The sequence below is a fragment of the Triturus cristatus genome, chromosome 6 (assembly GCF_964204655.1).
Source record: "Triturus cristatus chromosome 6, aTriCri1.1, whole genome shotgun sequence".
Classification (NCBI taxonomy): domain Eukaryota; kingdom Metazoa; phylum Chordata; class Amphibia; order Caudata; family Salamandridae; genus Triturus; species Triturus cristatus.
Window position 1 is genome coordinate 1,380,128,278 of NC_140589.1, and position 22,958 is coordinate 1,380,151,235.

General features: G+C 39.6%; 1 protein-coding gene across 1 annotated transcript in view; it reads left to right on the top strand.

The window, feature by feature from the left end:
- Window positions 1-22,958, top strand: part of PNPT1 (polyribonucleotide nucleotidyltransferase 1) — a 313,627-nt gene that overhangs the window by 59,720 nt on the left and 230,949 nt on the right. The window contains exon 8 of the mRNA XM_085612380.1: window positions 1,975-2,088. Within this exon, the coding sequence (XP_085468506.1) occupies window positions 1,975-2,088 (114 nt within the window). The remainder of the gene's footprint in view (window positions 1-1,974; window positions 2,089-22,958) is intronic.

Here is a 22,958-nt window from a genome sequence, read left to right on the forward strand (position 1 = left end):
TTTGAAGTGCTGCACGTCTGCTTCTAAGCGCTGTCTCCCTAGTGAAGGATGTCCAACGTGGGTTTCGGAAGGCCGCATCATGTCAGATTTTTACGTTAGATAATTGTGCAAACAATGGCCATACATTTTATATTTTATATAGTGAATGGTTATCACGATGTGTCATGAGCCCGTGGATGACACCATTCCATTATTTTGAGGTCATCAGACTGTGGATTACTTAATTCCCTAAATTCCGTAATGGCCAGAGCTGCTGACTTTGGATCTGGGGCATTGAGCGGGGCACGCTGCAGTAATCCCCCTCTGGCAGGGGGCGGGGAGATGCAGGCTTCTCCTCAACCGTCGTCTATTTGGGGTGGCTGCGTAAGTCTTCTAAGAAGGGGTCGGATGACGGGGGGTAGGCTCTGGGTAGTAGGGCTAGAATAAGCCACCTGTGGGGCAGGTGGAGAGAGCCCGAGGGTCGGCACATGGAGGAGGCGGGGCTTGCGAGAGAAGGACACTTGGGGCAATGGGAATCTGCAGCAGGAGGGAGGGATTAGTGAGAAAGCTTCCCCCGTGTAGTGCGTGCCCCATGTGGGCGGTGGCCACCTTTGGTGGGAGTGGTCATATAGAGGGATTGGGCCAGGGGAAGGTGGAGTTAGGGAGTAGGGCATCTAGGAAAGGTGGCACACGGATTCGGAGTGGGCTACCTGGAGGACAGAGAAAGATGAGCAGCAGAAACTACTTGGGACAATGCGTATGATGATGGGGGGGGTGTGGCTGATTGGGGACCAGGGCATCTGTGTGTGGATGATGGGGGACCAGGGCATCTGTGCGTGGCTATTGCAGCAGACTGTTGAAACCTCCTGCTTTTAAAGCCAGACGAGATAAACACTGCTTAGTTCGTGTGGTCTCTCTTCAGTGTTTAGTAGCCTGTGCAGGCCCCCATTGCCTACCTGTTGTGATGCTTGCATTTTAATATCCTTGGCAGAAAGGGCATGATGCTGAGGGTGTGTGGGACCTTTGGAGCTTTCACTGTGTGTATGTGGCTCTGTGTATGTGTGTGTGGCTCTGTGTATGTGTGTGTGGCTCTCTGTGTGTGGCTCTGTGTGTGGCTCTGTGTGGCTGTGTGTGTGTGTGGGTGGCTCTGTGGGTGGCTCTATTTGTGTGAAGGTTGCTCTATGTGTGTGGCTCTGTATGTGTGGGTGGCTTTGTGTGTGTGGCTCTGTGTGTGGGTGCAAATGCAATAGGTCTCGCATTGGAGAGTGATTAAGCTATTGACATTGTAAATAACAATGCAGTTTCTTCTAATGTTTTAAAAACAAAAACATAATCAAGAATAATGTCATGAACAATGCCAACAGCTCTAACTTTAACAATGCCGAGACCATTGCATTGTAAATGCTTGTTTTTCTAGTGAAACCAATTTTTTTTCCAGTAAGACAGGGTAGATGAAACAATGTTAACCATTAACGTTTTTTTGTGCCTTTTATGTGACTTTTACAAACTGTGAACTGACAGTTAAAAGTTTGCTCTGTGCTACTCTGATAAAAGCAGCCATTATACATGCATCAGACATCCCCTGCCTCCCACCACAAGAATCTTTTAAAATATCCCACATTGAATATAACCCGGCATAGATGATGAACTGTCCTTCTGTATGGGCATAACAACCCTGGCCCTTCCCATTGTAACTCTTCCATGTCCCCACTCTTTCGTACCTTGCCTGTGAAGCTAGTTAACCCCTAGAGGAAACAGCGGTGACAAATTTACAAAACAAGTAAGTGCCTTATAAGAATTCGTGTTTTGAGATGTTATTTGAAATACAGTGGCTAAAAGTAACTCAGTCAGTTTTGTCTGACAAAACTAGAAGTTGTCAGCTGTTAATAAACAAAGCGGTAGGTACCGTTGTGAGTATATCTTAGCTCCATAATTTACTATCTTTTGTTTTGTTATTTCCATGTTAAGACCTCTGGGTGTTATTATCTATTATAGGTGCTGTCAGGATAGGACTGGTCGATGGAGAATTTATTGTGAATCCAACCAGAAAAGAGATGACTTCAAGCACATTAAATCTAGTTGTCACCGGAGCTCCTCAAAGTCAGATTGGTAAGTGGGTGATCTCAGGCTTAGAGTATTAGGACATTTCTGGGTATGCCAATGTATTTTCAGTTTACTGTGTTTGTCTGCCTTGCACACACACTACTGTATTTTTTTACTTCACTTGATTCAGTGTCACAATTTGAAGTGGAAACGAAATTACACATGCTTGTAGCTTCAATTTGTGTTATGTAAATTGTGCCCCCCTCCCCAACTCTTAAACCCTATTTAATTGCACACAAGGTTCCAGCCATGTTGCTCTACTTGGCTCTGTTAGTTTTGTTTTCTCGGCCTCCCTTATGCTTGTACCGGACGCATGACCAAAATGGCAAACTATTATACGTTTACTTGCTTCTCTGAACACATAAATGCAAAGCCACTGTCGACTGCTTAGTAAAGAATAAAGTGGATACTATGATGCAGGAATGTAAATTAAATTAAATATGTTTGCAAACTAGTTTGGCATGGTTTGTGACTGCTTGAGTTCTCTACTGAGTTCATTTTCAGAGCGTCAGATGTAGTTAAATTTTCAGGGAGCAATTAAGGGCATTTAGCTTAAAGCGAGCCTGCACCCTGATAATCAACCTTATTTTATATTTGACATTTATCATGATGGTTTTGAAAGTATAATTGGACCTGAGGATATTTGGTTTGATGATAGTGATTTTTGGAGTGTGGGAGGGGGAGACTGGCCATAGAAGGCCTACTGCATGATGTGTAACATTTTGATAATAACTTATGGTTATTGAAATCTTACAGTAAAAACAGTTCGTAATCTAGGAGTTTTAATTGATGACAATCTCCAAATGGAGTCACAAGCTAACAAGATAATCAGTACCTGCTTCTTCTTGCTGAGAGCCCTGCGACAGATTCTCCCACTTTTACCTAGTGCAACTAGACCTTTAGTAGTGAGGAGTATTATTTTAAGTAGACTGGACTACTGCAACTCGTTATTTTTAGCAGCACCGCAGTCAGTGCTACTGAAATTGCAGAGGATCCAGCAGATCTTTTGGCATTGGCAGCGTAGGTCTTCATCTAGGGCAGCACTGAAGGATCTTCATTGGCTGCCCGTTAAGGAGAGAATACTGTTCAAATCCCTCTGTACTGTGTTTAAAGCTGTCCATGGTCTAGGCCCAATAGCCATGCAGGAAAAATTCACCTGGGCGAAATCTCCGCTCTTCCAACACATGCCTGGTAACCTTTGCCAGGTTTAAGAAGTCCAGGTCGGGCAGAAGAGCATTTGGGATAGTCGCATCACGAATGTGGAACACTCTCCCCCTGCATATTCGACAGATAAAGCTGCTGCTTCCATTCAGAAAGAGTCTAAAGACGTGGCTCTTCCCGAGGGATGAGTAATTCTGAGCTTCTGGAAAAGGTGTACAGGATATCTGTTTTGCCTAGTGTTATCAGAGCAAGGTGCAGCGTCAGGATACCCGCAGGGTGACAGCCGCGCTATATAAGTACATATACAATACAATACATAAACCAACTTTTATGTGCCCCTGTTATATCTTTCCACCTTCTCGGGAATCCAGTTCACTTTTGGATACAGAATTTGTATGGTTCAGCACACAGTCCTTCAAATAGTTTTTTTGCATAAGTGATTTTAAGGGCAGCGTAATGCCAGTGTACGTATTGGTATTCATCCAGAAGTATTTCTTCTGTCTGCAGGAGAACCATTTGTACATAATTTTTTATAATTTGGGATAAATGGGTCTTACATGCCAGTCATTTATTTATTTTTATTTATTTAAGCGATTTATAGATCGCGCAAATACCCGTGGGTGTCTCGGCGCTACGGACTGAAAAGGAGTAGTCGTTTAGTGGGATGCTCATTGATTGGAAAGCCAGGTCTTGATACGTTTCCTGAAGGCAGGTAGCGTTGGGCAGGCTTTAATGTGCTGATGGAGGGAGTTCCACAGTTTGGCAGTGGCGATAGTGAATCTCTTGTCACCCCAGGACGCCTTGTATGTGCAGGGAACCATCAGCAGGTTGGCGGTTGAAGAACGTAAGGTTCGACTAGGCACATGGGCACAGAAGGCTTTCTTCAGAAAGTCTGGTCCGGTATTGTGAATGGCCTTAAAGGCAATGCAGAGGGCCTTAAACTTGATGCGGCTTGTTATCGGTAGCCAGTGCAGACTCCGAACCACTGGGGAAATTGAATTGTACTTGGGGGTTCCTGTTATTAATCTGGCTGCGGCATTCTGCACCATCTGTAATTTGTTAGTAATCTTTTGCTGGGCATTAATGAGCAGGCCATTGCAGTAATCGATTTTAGACATTACTAGAGTACTGACCAGTGTTTTTCCTGCAATTAAGGGGAGGAAAGGTAACAGTTTTTTGATCATTCTGAGAGTGTAAAAAGATGATGAGACAATGGCGTTTGTGTGAGCTGAGAAGGTCAGTTTGTCATCGAATATGACCCCTAGGTTTCTTGCTTTAGGTACAGGGAGGGGTGGAGGTCCCAAGGTGGTCGGCCACCATGTAGGGGACTATGCTGGATGTAATTTGCCGAAGATCACTACATCCGTGTTGTCGGAGTTGAGCTTTAGACAATTCTTAGCCATCTAGGAACTGATGGCAAGCATGCCAGTTTGAAAACTGGCCGCAATTGCTCCTCCGTCGTTGTTGATTGCAAGGACCAGCTGTGTGTCGTCGGCGTAGGATGTCGGCCTCATCCCATGAGTCTTAATTACCTGGGCCAGGTCCGACACATAGATATTAAACAATGTCGGACTCAAGGATGATCCTTGTGGCACACCACAAGGGAAGGTAAATAGGGGAATTAAATTCTCCGAGACTCACTAGCTGAGTGCGGTTGGACAGGAAGGAGGCCAATAGTTCCTTGGCTTTAAGTTTGAGGCCTATGTTTGAGACCCGGTGATCAGAGTGGCGTGGTCGACCTTGTCAAAGGCCGCTGATAGATCCAGCAGTATCAAGACTGCTGATCCACCTTGGTCTCGGGTGGCTCTGATTTCATCTGCCGCCTTAATGAGGGTGGTTTCTGTCCCATGGCCTTTCCTGAAGCCAAATTGTGTCTCATCCAGGAGATTATTTTCTTCAATGTAGTGAGCTAGTTGCGTGTTCATTACATTTTCAAAGATTTTTGCAGGGAAGGGGAGGTTTGTAATGGGTCGATAGTTTTTTGTGTCTAGCGGGTCAAGATGATGCTTCTTCAGCAGAGGTTTAATAGTTGCCCTTTTCCAAGCTGTGGGGTAGATACCGGTGTCAAACATGGGGTTGCAGATGTCTGTGAGGTTAGGGGCTAGTAGATCAGGAATGAGTTTTAATACCGAGGGTGGACATGGGTCCGTTGGAGAGCCCGATTTTATGGTTAGGATGTGGTCTTTGATTTGTTTGGATGAGACTTGATGGAAATTCAGTAAGGAAGGAGAATTGTCATTATTGTCGGGGGAGGTTGGGTGATCATTTTTTGATTGCGTGGTGAAGTTATCATATATTTTGCTGACTTTGTCTTGGAATGCACTGGCCAAGGCATTGCATAGGTCCTTTGCTGGTGGGGGGTTTACTGTGGATCCTGACAGTTTGGAGACTACCCGAAAGAGTCGTTTAGTGGAGTCTTGGGCTGCTTCTATTTGATTGGTGTAATATTTGCTTTTCTCAGCAATCAAGAGCTGTTTATATTGGTAGATTGCGTCTTTATAGCGCGCTTTGTCGGTAGTGTTATAATCTCTGCCCCAATGTCTCTCGAGGTTCCTGCAGCGTTGTTTTTCTAATCTGAGGGCGTCTAAAAACCAAGGGGCTGATGGTGAGGTTCTGTTTTTAGAGAGATTTTTTATAGGTACCAGTGCTTTAAAGGCATTGTTCAGCCAATCTGAGTATTTGGAGGAGGCTAGTGTGGGATCCGCTGTGGGCTCGTAGTTGGATAATGATAATTGAGAGTTAAGGAGCTGCTGGTCTACTCGGCTCCAGGCTCTAAATTGTGTAGGCCTTATAGGTATGAGTGGGGGGAGGTTTTATTTGCCAGGATGTTGAATAACACTGGCCAGTCCAGGTCAGGGGTAGAGTTTTGATAAGAGATAGATTGGTATTATTTGTAAAAAGCCCGTCTAGCGTGTGACTGGCTCTATGTGTGGGGCTGGTAACCAATTGTCGGAGGTTGATAGCGTCTAGCTCTGTGAGTGGGGTGACGTATCCTTATCGTCAAGGTTTTCTAGATGGAAATTGAAATCACCTAGGATGGTGAAGTCCGCTTCCCCTGCTACGGGTTCCAGCAGGCTGACCGGGGTGGTGAGGAACCCCGCTCGCGGGCCTGGGGGGTGGTATAGGAGGGTCCCTTTGAAGGATTGAGAGTTGTTGAGTTTTATGGAGAATGTTATAGCTTCACAGGTCGTGCTAGGGATTGTCTCTGTCCTTACCAAGTATTTGTCTCGATGCATTATAGCCAGACCACCCCCCTTCTTATTATTTCTGTCCTGCCTAAATACACAAAAACCTTCTGGGGTTGCGGTACAGAAGTCCGGGCCAGATGAGGGGTCTCCCCATGTTTCCATTATAAATAAGATGTCTAAGTTATGGTTGGTTAGGAAGTCTGCTAATTCATATTTGTGTTTGGGGAGTGAGCGCGAGTTTACAAGTGCCGAATGTATGTCATCCTGTTTGGAGTGAATTTGTCGGGTCCGGGTGTCTCCTGAGATGTTATAGATGTCATTCACGTTAAGCCTAAAAGGGCATGCGGGACAACTGAAGGTTGTGTTGATTTCTAATGTCCAGGAGTGGAGGTGAAGGCAGGGGGGATGTTAGTGTAGTGGCCAATATTTTTTAGCTGGGTGCTAGAGTAGGATAAGTACTTCTTGGGCATGACTGGGTTATTTGGGCCAGGGTTCTTGGCCCTGGGCCCGGACGAGGCGCGGACGGGCGCAGACGGGCTTGCCTTAGGCGCACCCGCTGCGCGTCTGGGCGAGCATCCCTATTTATGCAGCCAACTCAACAACTAGACTGCTGATCGCCTGATGACTAATCTGTTGCTGGGATATGGATGTTGCACAAAATACATTGATAGACAACCCACATGAAACACAGAACTATGAAATATTTCACGGTTGTCTGTAAAATACAGATTTCATCATCATAATAACAGCCCAAACCACTCTGAAGATCTGTAACATTGTTAAGGGAGCTTGGAATATGTGCCATGGAGGACCAAATTGTGCAACACAGTTATCTGAATTACATAACAAAATATTCAAATTATGCAATACATTCTTTGGCAGTATTACGCATTCGAAACAACACTTATGGTGAAATCTACATTTAAAAAAAATTATGTGGCTAATATGATAAATCCATATTTATGTGATAAACGCTGCTGCCCCAGAATTGCCTCTATCTACTGACTCTCGACATTCCCCATTGTTTTATGAACACTTAATTTTAGAAAATAAAGTACATTCTAACTCCATTCAGTGCCCATTGCTTGCTACAAATTGGATAAAATAGCTTTTTCTAGCTAATTGCCCAAAGTAAATTGGTTATATAAAAATGCATAGCAAGTACCTTGTGGTTATGGTTCGCTTCATGATACCAGAACTCCTCAATGGGGGGTGTGGGGGGGGGATGTGTGTGCGTGTGCGTGTGTGTGTGTGTGCGCACACACGTACCTGTAGGAAATCCGCAACAGTGTATTTGGAATAACGTTGGCGCCGATTGACGAATCTTCGCGAAATTTTCCAAACTTTTGGCCAGCTACTCTCCTATCCTGAAAATTTCACGGAGATTCGTCAAGCGGGGGGGTCCCAAAACGCATTTTCCCATAGGACCTGTTGACGCAGTTACAGCCGGAACTGCTGAACTTAATTACACCAAATTTGGCAAAGAAGTAGTCCTCAGTTCAGACTCGTGCCTTTTGCTTAATGTCTGATAAAGCAACTATGCAGAAGATAAAGTGCAAGTGCATCTGTGCAAATGTCGCTTAGCATGTGCAAATAGCATAACATTCTAGCAGCAAGAATAATAAGTGCAAGTGCATCTGTGCAAATGAAGCATAACTGTGCAAATAGCATAACATTCTAGCAGAAAGAATAATAAGGAAACTAAAGAGGGGTTTATAACTAAGTAGAATTGGTAACATCCAGAGTTAAAACCTCACTAAAACCGGGGTTACCTGATAGAATACAAATGGAAGCACATATAGAATCATTCCAAAAAGAACCTATAACAAAAAGACCATAGTAAAAAACCAAAACCAGCCCAAAAGGGTACAGTTAGGTAAAAACCACAATCCAAGTAAAGGTAAAAAAATATAGGTAAAATCAAGTCTGCCAGGAGGACTAGTACCAAAAGTGCAATAAGAAATAGTGTTCAGAAACTGAGTCATCAGCTAGCACAGAGAAGCATTCATCTAAAACCTCTATTCATAGAAAATTATGCATGTCTTCCCCTGTGTTAAGGCCATTTGGCATCTTAGTGTCTAATAAGAGTATGTAATGGGTTTCTAATTGTCTGAGACGTTTTTCCCTGTTGCCCCCTCTTGGTAGTTTAGGTACTGCATCAATCACGAAGTACTTTAAATCATTCAAATTATTCTGATGAACTAATTTAAAATGACGGGCAACAGGGTAGCTGGAGTCAGAGTTAACAATAGCTCGTAAATGTTGTAAAATCCGTGCTGATGCCTGTAATTTAGTGCTGCCAATATACTTTAATTTGCAGGAGCATTCAAGTACGTATACTGCATGATCAGTTTTACACGTAAAGATACCTTTAACATTAATAGGAGTCTGATCAAATGCAATCATGAATTCACATGTATTAATACCAAACTTGCACGCTCGACACGAGCTACACTTAAAAAACTGACTGATTAAGTGTATCTTATTGAATACATGGCTAAGTGAGTAATGTTTAAATGTGTAAATACCTGTATCAGTCTCTCACTTTGTGTATAAGTGGCTGCATGGGTTGGTGAGCAGCAACATGAGTGTCTATATAGGTTATTAGTTGGTTTTTTGAGTATCAGTATGAGTGTCTGAGTGTCTGTATGGTTCAGTGGGGGGTATTACGTAGTGCATAAGTGCATGAATGAGTGACTCACTGTTTGTATGTGTTGAAGACAGCATATGTGCAGGACTGTATGGGTGGAAGAGTGTGTGTATGGGTGTGTTAGTGAGTGAATGGCTGTCTCAATAGTGTCTCTATGAGTAACTACATATGTTTTAAACTAGTATATGTGACTATTGGTGTATATAAGTGAGTGTATGTGAGAGTGAGAGATTGAAAGAGTTCCTGTATGAATAAGTATGTGTTTCTATAAGTGATTGTTTAAAAGACTAAGTATGTGTAAGTTTCCGTAGAAGTAAGTGTGGTGGTGTGTGTATAACTGTATATGCAAGTAAATGGATGTTTAATTCTTTATTAGCATGAGTAACTATGTGTGTGAGTAACTCTATGGATGAGTGGCATTGTGTTACAGGATGTATAGGTGTATGAGTACATATGATGTGTGAGTACACGAATGAGTGACTGTACAGGACTGTTGGTGAATAAGTGGATGTTTATGTGGATCTTAGAATTATTGAAGAGGTTGTTGTAATTGGTATTGGTATGTCCATTTTTTTGAAAATTTCAGTCTCTATTTTTGAATGTGTCTATCAAAGGTTATATTAGGGTGAGAGGAGGTCTGCCACTCTATCACATGGATGATGTCATCAGTGATGTCATCAGTGATGTCATTTGAGATGTCATCAGTGATGTCATGAGTGATGTCACTGACCATGTCATGAGTGATGTAATATGTGACGTCATCAGCAGTGCATTGCGGGCGCGCGAGTTATAGTTAGCTTAACTAACTATAACAGGGAAATTTCATTGGTTTTTTACGAGTGAAATGTGCAGCTAACTATAACATGTGTGAAACCTATGGTTTTTTCACTGAATTTGCAAGGTTTTTTAAATGCTAATTCCTAACTATAACGTGTGTGAAACCTATGTTTTTTTCACTGAATTTGCAAGGTTTTTTAAATGCTAATTCCTAACTATAACGTGTGTGAAACCTATGGTTTTTTCACTGAATTTGCAAGGTTTTTTAAATGCTAATTCCTAACTATAACATGTGTGAAACCTATGGTTATTTCAGTGAATTTGCAAGGTTTTTTAAATGCTAATTTCTAACTATAACGTGTGTGAAACCCATGGTTTTTTCAGTGAATTTGTATGGTTTTTTAAATGCTAATTCTTAGCTATAACATATGTGATTCCCATATTTTTTTATATTGATTTTTTATGATTTTTTTATTATAAATTCTTATATTAAATGTTTTTTTTTAAAAAAAAACAAGTTTTTTAAAAACTTTTTATTCTCTCAAAACTGTTTTTTTTCTAAAAAATCTGCAATATTTCAAGTTTTCTCTTTTTTTTTTTTTACCAAACAGGTAAGATATATTAGTATAACTTTGAAAATATATATATTTTTTTTTAGTGCGCGTACGGTAAGCGTACGGTTTACGCAATGTCCGTAATTTATCTACTCTGTTTGCGTATAGTTACGCAATTTGCGTAGCCGCGCGTACTGCGCACGTTACGCGGAAGTGTTGGGGAGTGACTGTTATGCGCATGCGCGCGAGCGCGTGTCTTTTTTACGCGCATGCGTACTTTTGACGTAAGCGCACCGTAAGCGTAACGTACGCGCACGGTGGGTCATGTGATCATGAAACACAACTTTTGATTGGTTGAAACTACTTTCAGTTCTAGAACTCTCCTACACCACACCCATTCCCCTCTTTTCTGCTTGTGATCCCTTAGGAGAAGGAGCTGGGGTGTCTTTGTGATACGATGGCAGAACAGCAGAGCTCTTCTGAGAGTGAGGCTAGCAGCACTACCTTGAGGCAGAGAAGGAGGAAAGAAAAGACCTCTTTCATATGGGAGTATTTTACTTTTCCAGAGGACAAGAAAAAGGTAAATGCACCCTTAGTGACTTGTAAGCTGTGTGGCCGTGTACTTTCAAGAGGGAATCCCAACAAGAAGTATTCCTTCGGGAATCACACCATGTTGAGACACCTTAAAGATGTACACAGAAGGACACATGCTCGACATACTGAAGGTAACCCTTCAGTAAGTCAACCAAGTACATCCACAGCAGCTCAGCCTGGTCCATCATCTGCAGGGCCGAGTCCATCTTCGGCAGGTCAGGTGAGCCCTTCATCTGTGGTGGGAGCATCTCCTTTTTCTTCTCCTCTGGAAACAAACCATCGGTTTGTGAGGGTTGAAATACGGTGCGCCACGTGTCCTGATCTAATTTGTCATAGGGAGACCAGTGTTTCCCTAGTGAACAATAAAATAGATCAGCACATTTGTCGTACCGACTAATATTCCCATTCTTTCTTTCCTCTGTCCCTGCATGAACACAACGGCTCTTGTAAGAGCCAACCTTACCTTTCATCTATTTTTTATATATGTTTTTAAAACTTTTTTTTGATTTTTTTTTTTACCGTACGCGTACGGTACCCGTAATTATTATTTTTTTTTTTTTAAAAACACTAAAAATCAATTATCACATTACAAGGTCCTTGAGAGACTACAATGAAAAACTGAAAATGTGATTGTGGAGAAGTGGAAAAAAGGGACCATGAAATTTTTGACTTACCATACCCACTCAAAAAAATATTTATTAATTTAAATTTAATTTTAATTGCTTTAAAAATGGTTCTAGTTTTCGAAAATTTTCTATCTCAATCTGAAAAAAAAGAAAAAAGTATTAATATTTAATAAAACATTTTATAATACAGTACACATATTTACATATTTTTCAAAAAATATTTTTGCCTTTTTTTTGCTGTTTTCAGAAAATATTGCATTTCACTATAAATTGTGAAAGCAATTGCATTCATCATTTAACAGCAGGCAAAAAAAAAATTAACAATCTCAAAGATTGTTTTAAAAAAGCCCACAATCTCTTTTTGCATAAACATAACTTTATAGAAATGCATAATATTCTTAAAAAATATCATCTAATATCAATACTTATTTCTTTAAAATACCGTCTGACATTTTTGTTTCAGAAGTATAATCACAAAAATATATCTCAAATAACTCCACAATACATCTGATTCCATTTCCTTTAGGCCAAATAGTAATTTTAAAATTCTTTTTTGATTAAATTTCCAATGGTAATCCAATAAAAATCTAAAGTTTAAATTGTACAGATCTCACCGATTGTCTGTAACATTTTGGTTTCCGAAAGATTAATTAAATAAGTCCACAATAGAATTGTTTACCTTTCCGCATGGCCAAATAGTAATTTTAAAAATCTTTTTGGAATAAATTTCCAATGGCAATCCAATAACATTCCAAAATTTAAATTGTGCAGATGTTACCGATTTTTTCTAAATTTTTGGTTTTCCAAAGTTTCATTAAAAATTGAAAAAGTCCACATTACAATTGGTTACCTTTCCATTAGGCCAAATGATAATTTGTAAAATCATTTTTTTTGAAAATTCCAATGGTAATCCAATAAAATGGTAAAATTGTTTTGTACAGATCTTGCCAAGTCTCTCTAAAATTTTGGTTTCAGGAAGATTAGATAGGAATTTGCTAAATCAAAAGACAAACGTTGCTTAAAAATCAATTGGGAATCATTACACAGTGTCCAGCCTTTTTCACATTTAAGATAAACTGTGTAATGACCAGAAGTTACAGTAGGTCCATCATGGAAAATTATTGCAACTGTTACAAAAGTTTTTCCTGAAATTGATAATTGCTGTCCTGTAAACTTCTTTATTAAAGTATCTAATTTTGAACCATCAGCTTTACAGCGTTGCATCATTAAAATTACATACTGTCCGTATTCCTTTAAAATTAACGTTGAAAACATGTCAGATTGACACTCACTGCATTCCATGCTATGATTAGCATCTTTAACTAATTTAGCAAAAGTGACTGTTTTACTTTCTGGCAATGTTAAATAAATAAACCTTTCAGAATCAACATTAGAGCCACATATATTATAACAGTTTTCACAACTATGTTCCCATTTATAAGAGAGACCAAATAAATTTTCAATGGGAACCCCTTCTTCTTCCAGTACCTGAAGAAAAAACATCAAGAATTCCTGTGCGTCTTGCTGTACATTTTGAGAAAACTGTGTTCGTCCTGAACATACATCTAAAAGTTTTCTAATTTCAGTAGCACTTTCTATTTGAGTTTTATCATTACTCAGCTTTTGAAAAAGGAGACTCAACTCAGAACAGAATCTTTTTCCCTGATTTACTATTATCTGCTCTTGCACACTTTCCAGATAAAATGCAACATTCAGCACTACATTAGCGTAGCAGTTGACACCAGAGCTATTTTCAAAATGACATCCTACAACCTGTTCTTCATTTTCCTTTTTCTTTTTTCTTGCAATTACATCACTCCTCTTTTTTTTCCTCCTCTCTACATCTTCATTACAGATATTCTCATTTCTCCTTTTACGAGAAACTACACGTTTCTCCAACACAGGATACTGACCTAAATGAGGAGCATAGCTTCTTCTTAATCTATTATACTCCTTTACACAATTTGTATCAGCACTAACTTTTGAGTCATCAAAGTCTATCATGAATAAACCTGATAATGTTTTCACTCGTGACAAAGCAACATATGCCATACCTTCTTTGAACACAGTTGAACCAATGTTCACAAATGCACAATCTACAGTCAATCCTTGAGACTTGTGAATAGTTACAGCATATGCTAGAGAAAACGGAAACTGCTTCCTACGTACATATAAGTCTTTCACAAGCATGAAACGAACTGAACAACGACAAATATCTTTAACTTCTTCTATCTGATCAAATTTTATTTTTAAACATTCAATTCCATCTTTTTTCTGATAATTAATAAAACCCACAACTCTTCCCATAGCTCCATTAACTAAACCTTTTTCAACATCCAAATTTCTCCTTAAAAATACTCTACAGTTCATGCAAACATATAGATTTTTTTCTAATCCAGCTGTTTTGGAAATGTTCTTCTCTAGTGAATCCAATTTATTTTTCAGTGTGCCTGTTAATGTGATAGTAATTCTTCCATCCTCAATTTTGTCCACTGCTTCCAATTTCCTGATATCTTCCTTTTCCAATTTCAAAAGCTCCTCATTGAATATTGAGCATTCACGTAGAGTTGGCATTAAGCAGATGACACTTTTCTTTTCTGCAATGTTCTTGTATATCTTCTCTGCAACTATTTCTTCCTTTGGAAATAAATTATGTAGCAACCGACTCTGTAATGCTTTTGTGCCAGCTTCAGTGAGTAGTCCAATTCTGATATCTTTCAGAATACTTCCATATTCTTCATCGTTTGCTTGCCTCATATTAGTAGTAAGTTCCTTGTACTCAAAGAAGGACCAAATATTTGCATTACCGATGCTTCCCAATGACTTCTTTGTGTCTTCATGTGTCACAGTATTAAACACTGGTTGTCCTTTAACTGGAGTAAGCTGTAGAAGATCCCCAAAAACTATGACATGTTTTACACCAAATAACACGTCATAGTCTGTCCTTCGAATTTGCTGCATTCTTAAATGCACAAAGGCAAGCATTAAGTTTGATACCATGCTCACCTCATCAATAATGAGAACTTGCATCTTCTTCAATACTCTTGAAACTTCCAAGCATGCTTCTCCAGTTAGCTTGTTGTATTGTATTTTGTTCTCATGCTCCACTGGTAACATTAGCAAACGATGTAAGGTGATTCCTTTTATGTTATATGCTGCTAACCCAGTTGGAGCAGTAACCACACAAGACAAAGTAGAATCCGTTTTTTGCTGTAGGTAGCTTCTGATGACTTCTATTAAGAAACTTTTTCCAGTTCCAGCTTGTCCACTTACATACATCCTGATTGGATGAAATGATGTGCATGAGCACTCTTTTTTTTCATGTAGCAATCCGTGATCAATTTTGTTTCTGATCTCTTCATAAATTTGTTGCTGCTCTTCGTTCAGTTGTCTTTCCAAATTTTGTAAGTCTATAAATTCTTCTTGAGCTTGATTCATAGCCGTTTCCACTTCATTCATGGCTATTGATGCTTCTTTTTCAATGATTGGTTGTCCTAGGGGATCTTGACTGAGTGTTCCTGAACTTTGGCTGTCCTGAGAACTGTCTCTAGCTACTTCTGCTGCAATTGTAGTTTCCTGTTCAATTTCTTCATTTAACATTTGCAGATAAGTTGAGAATGTACTGCATTGTATGCTGTCTTTGCAAGCATTAAAAGAATCTTCATAGCTTTGAAATTCTCCCAGTAGTTCATCCTCTGTACGCCATGGTTTAAACAGCTGTAAAAGAGCCAAGTAGTAAAATTCCTTTTTGTCAGCACTGTCGCAACTCAGCTTCCTGTGATTTATCAAACTTCCTTTTGTTTGCTTCACCAAACATCCTTCCTCACCAATGACTTTATATTTTCCATTGTTGATGTCTTCTGCGGCTTTCCGTGAATAAATGTAGTTCTGCAGCACTTCATACAGACACATGTTCTCCAGATGATGACTTCTCTTTGGGTAATATGTGTCCAACATGTTTGATTTCAAAATATCTGTACTTTCTGGGTCATTCTCGGCCAAATATTCAATTTCTCCAACAGATTTCAGTACCCGATTTCTCATTGCTGCAAGGCCTAAACTTGCCCAAATTATTCTTCTTGATTTCGAGTAGAGACTTGCAGAAGATAACCTATCTGAACATTCGTAGGATCCAATTTCTCGATGCGATAACATCTTTAAACTGAAACTGTACAGCTTCTTACTGACAGTCTTCTCGTGAGAAATCTCTTCCCACATTTCCTTCAATTCTGTTTTTTCTGATTTCGTAATGTAAGACGTTACATATCGAGCAACAGCAATGGAATTGTCAGCTAAATACTGTATATCCATGTTAGCATTCCACATGGATAAAATGACTGGGTTGTAGTCATTTATATTTTTTGATTCTTCTTTTCTTTTAAGGTTGTAGGTATTCTTAGGTGATTTTCTTGTGATAGTATGTCTCACAGATGACATAAAACTGTTTACTCTTCCATTTGAAAGAACAGGTCTAGGAAATTCAAATCGACATTTAGTGTAGTATTTATCTTTGCTCTTGTATTTCCGTCGACAGTATTTTCCACACCGATGACTTTGGAAACGTAAAACTTGCTCCTTTAACTTTTTCTCTTCTGTGCTTTTTGGTATAGCACATGTTGCATATTCTTCAATGTAAGATAACACTGCTTCATCAGCATCTGTTCCAAACTTTGGGGCATCCTTGATCCACAACAGCATATGAATATGAGGAGCACCTCTTGCCTGGTTCTCTTTTCTCCAAAAGAAATCCACTACTTCTCCTAGAGGTGGATTTTTTTTATTGCAGATGAAGGACATCATAGCCTCAAATCTATGATTGAAATATCTGCAAACATTAACCGGATCCAATGAGCACAGTTCTCCTGCTGTCTTGTATTCGATGTTTTTAATGTTTGAATTTGCCTCTCGTAGAAAATCCAGTAAATCATCCCAAGCGTACTCAGCACAGCTTAGGGTAAGGAACCATGTTGGTGTTTCTAAATTCCGTAACATGCATTTTAATTCACCATGGCGTCGGTACCAATATTCATTTGTCCCACGCTGACAAGCCATCAGATTGATCAGTTGTGTTTCCAAATGATCATCTCGGTGCTGCACTTTCTCCATAAAATCCTTAGCAGACACATTTTGTAAATGTACTCCACTTTTTAAAATGTGATTTACTGCATAAGACAGTGCAGACAAGTCGCTTTCAAATAAAAGATGGAACAAATAAGGAATACTTTGTCGAAATCTGGGATCTTCAGCATATAGTCTTGTAGTCCGATACTCAGAAGCTGGAATCTGTTCTGGACGTTCATCGTATCGTCCTCCTTTTCCTTTAGGAAACAGCTGGGGAAAACATCGAGCTTCCAAGCTCTCCTCCCATACACTCACGGGAGTTCCTTTTGCTTTCTTCATCTGAAACAGATCAATATTGTCTCCCATAACTTCTTTTGAATGAAGAGGATGTATGCTAAAATGTTCATAAATTTCTTCTTCCTTTGACTTGTCCACTTTTTCAATTTGTTCAGTTGGTGTTTCTGTGTCTTCTTGTAAATCTTCTTCTTCTTCTTCTATATAAATTGATTCATACCATTTGTTATTCCTTTTCAAATACAAATTTGCTCTTTGTACTTTCCGTACATCTACCAGCTCCTACCAAATCGTCTTATTCTTTGTAGGTACACCATTAACCAGAATAATTAATGGTTCAGTTTCCAAAGTATCCGCATCAATAGTTTCCATATTTTTTTTCAAATCCAAGGGCAAATACACCACTCTACCTTTTAAACCTCTCAGTAAATCTGAAGGAGGTAATTTACCAGTTTTGGGCTCCATACGTACTATGGTCTGGAACGGATGAACACATTGAATGAGTATAGACTCATATGTATTTAAATCAGAAAGTTCAGCAGGAATAGCATCCAATTCTAAATTATTATGTACAGCTCTGGTCGGCATTCTATTTTCCTCTAACTTGTTGTAACAGTATTTACAAATACGCTGATCTTCACCCAATTCAAAACAATTTTCAAGAAATATATATGTGGCAAAATCCTTCCACTTATAATTATCTTCATTTTCACTCTTTCTGTAGAGATCAACATTCCTAGTTTGTTTTCTATAATGAGTTCTGCGGCAACAAATACAAGTAATATTTGGTCTTTCATTAGAGATTATTGCAAATTTTGTTATGTGATCATTAAATGTCTTACTTACAGAGGGTTCTACATTCTCTTCCACTTCTTCCTCATTTACTGTGTCCTTTTCTGCACTGTTTTGTTCAGGACCAAAGTAACAAAACTGAATTTCATCAACAACCTTCTCTACATCTGATACCGATCCACGGAACAGAGCCCTATTCAATTCATCTAACTTTATTGCTGGACTTTTAGCAAAATACAACCGTCTCACAAACTTTCTCATTTCAGTATGATGAACAGCCAGCATTCTAAAATGATGGAAAACACTATTACACACTTTTCTAGATAGACAAGCCAGAGAATGACCCTGCAAACCAGTATTCTCTCTCACTCTGCATGGATCTAGACTTTGAAGCACCTTAATCTTCTGTTTTACACTTTTTTTACTATATTCTCTTAGAAACTCACGAAATTTATCAATAGATTCCTGACGCACAGTGCAAATACTACTACAATTCCAAGTGTACACTGGGGCTTTAGGACGTCTCCCCATAGCCTCATCCGCCATCACTTGTACCTCATCTCTTGGAACCATTATCTCCTTCTCCATTATGCAACCATTTTTCACTTCGTAAGCACGACCTCTGGTGTCAACTGCATGCAGCAAACTATTACTTTGAAAATAGCTCTCTTCATTAAAAAAAGGTTCACTACTTGAACTATGCATCCATTTTCCTAAAAACACTTTACAAAAGTTTGTTCTGTTCACTACTCTTTTCCTTTTGCTTTGTGATTTCAGTACATTAACCATTTTATCTAATGTACGCATCCTATTCAAAATTAAAATGAATAGTTTCCTTTTTAATTCTAATGCCTTTGCTGCAATGGCTTCAATTTCTTTTTTTCTCTTGTAAAATTTAGCCTTTTGCTTATATTTCTTCACATCCTTTATCAAATTGGACATAACTCTTCTCTGAAACATTTTTCTACGTATCTCTTTAAACGCTGTTTTTCTGTTTAAGTTAATCTTTTTAGTTGCAGAAGGTATATTTGCATTAACTAAATTCTCAATTTTTTCCTGTCCTTTTCTATTGAAAACATTCTTTCCAGTACAGACATTTTGTACATTTTTCCTTTTTTTGAATATGTTCTTTAAAAAATCTTTTGTCTGCTTACCAGAAGATTTTTTCTTTTTCCCAACATGAGCATCTCCAACTAACTTAGGTCCTCCAGTTGTCTTCAAATATAGGTTTTTTTGTGGTCTTTCTTTACTCTGGATTTTGTAGGCATCTTAAATTTTGTTCACTGCTCTTCAGCAATACCTGAAAAAAACAAAAAAAAAATTCCTTTATTTTATTTAAATATATTACTACATTTTTTATGTTCTTTAGAAATCTTAAAATACTATAAACCCCTTTCCTATAAATGAAAATCACAATAACACCTTCACAAATTAAATATCTAAAAATAATTCCTGTGTGCACACAAAGTCATGCTTTGAAATTAGACAGAAAACGAAATTTCTTTGCCAATTGCAAAGCATACTTTCTACTACTTTTTAGGCAAGTGAAAAGTACTTTTACAGACTGACACATTATGAATCCACTTTTCAGATTCTGATAAAAGCACATGTCCAAACAGCTTTTTCAGACCAGCACCATGTGTAACCTGGGTGACTGACTACACTCCAGCAAGGGCAACCAGCCTTAGTGATGCTGAATGTATTTGCATTACTGACTGAAACCTCAAACCCCACTCGCTTGTGAATACTGTGCATGATTCCACAGGGTAAGCAGCTGGGTGTGTGCTAAGAGTCTGCTTCTGCACCAAAAAATGGCTCCCCCTTTCCATCTAATGCAACTGTGAAATCACCAGAGCAATACGCAATAAATCTCTGCCTGTAATTCCTCTTTGCACACAGAGTCATGTTTTCATATTAGTCACAAAACGAAATTTCTTTGCCAATTTGAAAGCACACTTACTACTCTTTTTTTTTGGCAAGTGATAAACACTTTTACAGACTGACACATTTTGAATCCACTTTTCAGATTCTTAAAAAAGCACATGTCCAAACTGCTTTTTCAGACCAGCACCATGTGTAACCTGGGTGACTGACTACACTCCAGCAAGGGCAACCAGCCTTAGTGATGCTGAATGTTTTTGCATTACTGACTGAAACCTCAAACCCCACTCGCTTGTGAATACTGTGCATGATTCCACAGGGTAAGCAGCTGGGTGTGTGCTAAGAGTCTGCTTCTGCACAAAAAAATGGCTCCCCCTTTCCATCTAATGCAACTGTGAAATCACCAGAGCAATACGCAATAAATCTCTGCCTGTAATTCCTCTTTGCACACAGAGTCATGTTTTCATATTAGTCACAAAACGAAATTTCTTTGCCAATTTGAAAGCACACTTACTACTCTTTTTTTTGGCAAGTGATAAACACTTTTACAGACTGACACATTATGAATCCACTTTTCAGATTCTTAAAAAAGCACATGTCCAAACTGCTTTTTCAGACCAGCACCATGTGTAACCTGGGTGACTGACTACACTCCAGCAAGGGCAACCAGCCTTAGTGATGCTGAATGTTTTTGCATTACTGACTGAAACCTCAAACCCCACTCGCTTGTGAATACTGTGCATGATTCCACAGGGTAAGCAGCTGGGTGTGTGCTAAGAGTCTGCTTCTGCACCAAAAAATGGCTCCCCCTTTCCATCTAATGCAACTGTGAAATCACCAGAGCAATACGCAATAAATCTCTGCCTGTAATTCCTCTTTGCACACAGAGTCATGTTTTCATATTAGTCACAAAACGAAATTTCTTTGCCAATTTGAAAGCACACTTACTACTCTTTTTTTTGGCAAGTGATAAACACTTTTACAGACTGACACATTATGAATCCACTTTTCAGATTCTTAAAAAAGCACATGTCCAAACTGCTTTTTCAGACCAGCACCATGCGTAACCTGGGTGACTGACTACACTCCAGCAAGGGCAACCAGCCTTAGTGATGCTGAATGTTTTTGCATTACTGACTGAAACCTCAAACCCCACTCGCTTGTGAATACTGTGCATGATTCCACAGGGTAAGCAGCTGGGTGTGTGCTAAGAGTCTGCTTCTGCACCAAAAAATGGCTCCCCCTTTCCATCTAATGCAACTGTGAAATCACCAGAGCAATACGCAATACATCTCTGCCTGTAATTCCTCTTTGCACACAGAGTCATGTTTTCATATTAGTCACAAAACGAAATTTCTTTGCCAATTTGAAAGCACACTTACTACTCTTTTTTTTGGCAAGTGATAAACACTTTTACAGACTGACACATTATGAATCCACTTTTCAGATTCTTAAAAAAGCACATGTCCAAACTGCTTTTTCAGACCAGCACCATGTGTAACCTGGGTGACTGACTACACTCCAGCAAGGGCAACCAGCCTTAGTGATGCTGAATGTATTTGCATTACTGACTGAAACCTCAAACCCCACTCGCTTGTGAATACTGTGCATGATTCCACAGGGTAAGCAGCTGGGTGTGTGCTAAGAGTCTGCTTCTGCACCAAAAAATGGCTCCCCCTTTCCATCTAATGCAACTGTGAAATCACCAGAGCAATACGCAATAAATCTCTGCCTGTAATTTCTCTTTGCACACAGAGTCATGTTTTCATATTAGTCACAAAACGAAATTTCTTTGCCTATTTGAAAGCACACTTACTACTCTTTTTTTGGCAAGTGATAAACACTTTTACAGACTGACACATTTTGAATCCACTTTTTAGATTCTTAAAAAAGCACATGTCCAAACTGCTTTTTCAGACCAGCACCATGTGTAACCTGGGTGACTGCCTACACTCCAGCAAGGGCAACCAGCCTTACTGATGCTGTATGTATTTGCATTACTGAGTGCAACCTCAAACCCTTAAAGTATTCCTTATTTTTACCAGTACACCTTAATTTATCGTGAAAACATAGTCCATATTATTTTACATGTTCCTCACATTTAAATTTCTCCCAAAACAGAAAATGATAAACACAACTTCAACAAAAGGAATTCCATTTCTATTATTCATTTCTTAATTTACCATATACATCCCCTCTCAAACTCTAAACTCACCTTTAAAATTAGTTAGCTGTGAAAGAAATGTGGCACTCAAACAGAAGATTATCAGAGCCAGGATCTCTGTTCTTTACACCTCTCTCCTCTCAGCAGAACCAGATACTGGCAAACTTTCCCTCTCTTTTTCCACACATATACATGTTAATTTCAAATCTCAGTGCTTCCCCCTTTTTTTCAAATGTAATCACACATTTCTATTGGTTGAAAACCAACCCTTTTCCAAAAGTACCCTTCCCCCAACTTGACTTCTGCCTAGTACCCTTCCCCCAACTTGACTTCTGCCTGCTACCATAGCAACAGCTCATGGAACACTGCTGTGTGGAGTTAGGTCAGAAGTTCACCAAACAATGTTTCAATTCCACAGAGCAAGAGTGCTTGACTTTTCAAACCTAACAGCAAATCCATAGTACTGTTCTTTCTAATTTCTAATTCTAATTTAAAATACTTGTAAAGCGCAGCATACACCTTGCGGTTTCTTGGCGCTGGGGAGATCGGCAACTGAGGTGAAAACAAGGAGACCAGGGAAAGAAGAAGGGGAAATTTGAAGGGGTTTAAATGGGGAAGGCTTGGTTAAAAAGGAACGTTTTCAGATCTCTGCGAAAGGGGAGATACTGGGTGGCAGACCGGAGGTGGTCAGGGAGTGAGTTCCAGAAGGTTGGAGCTAGGGTGGAGAAATTAGCCCCGCCCCACTTTTTGCGAGTGAAGCGAGGGATCTGGAGGAGGGACCTGGAGGAAGATCGAAGTTCTCTTGTGGGTAAATAGGACTTGATTAGTGAGGAGATGAAGGCAGGGGCGGAGCCCTGGCGGGCCTGGAAGACCATGCACCCGATCTTGAATAGGGCCCGTTCCTTTATGGGGAGCCAGTGAAGCTCTCTAAGAAGGGGGGTGGAGTGGTGATAACGAGGGAGGCCGTACACAAGCCGAGCTGCTTGATTCTGAACGGTCTGGAGTCTACGCAAGCTGGAAGCGGGGATACCGTGATAAAGAGCGTTTGCGTAGTCCAATTTTGATATCACGAGTGCGGCCATAATAATCTTAAGTGCTTGGGGGGAAAAGAAGCGGGAGACAGTGCGGATAGTG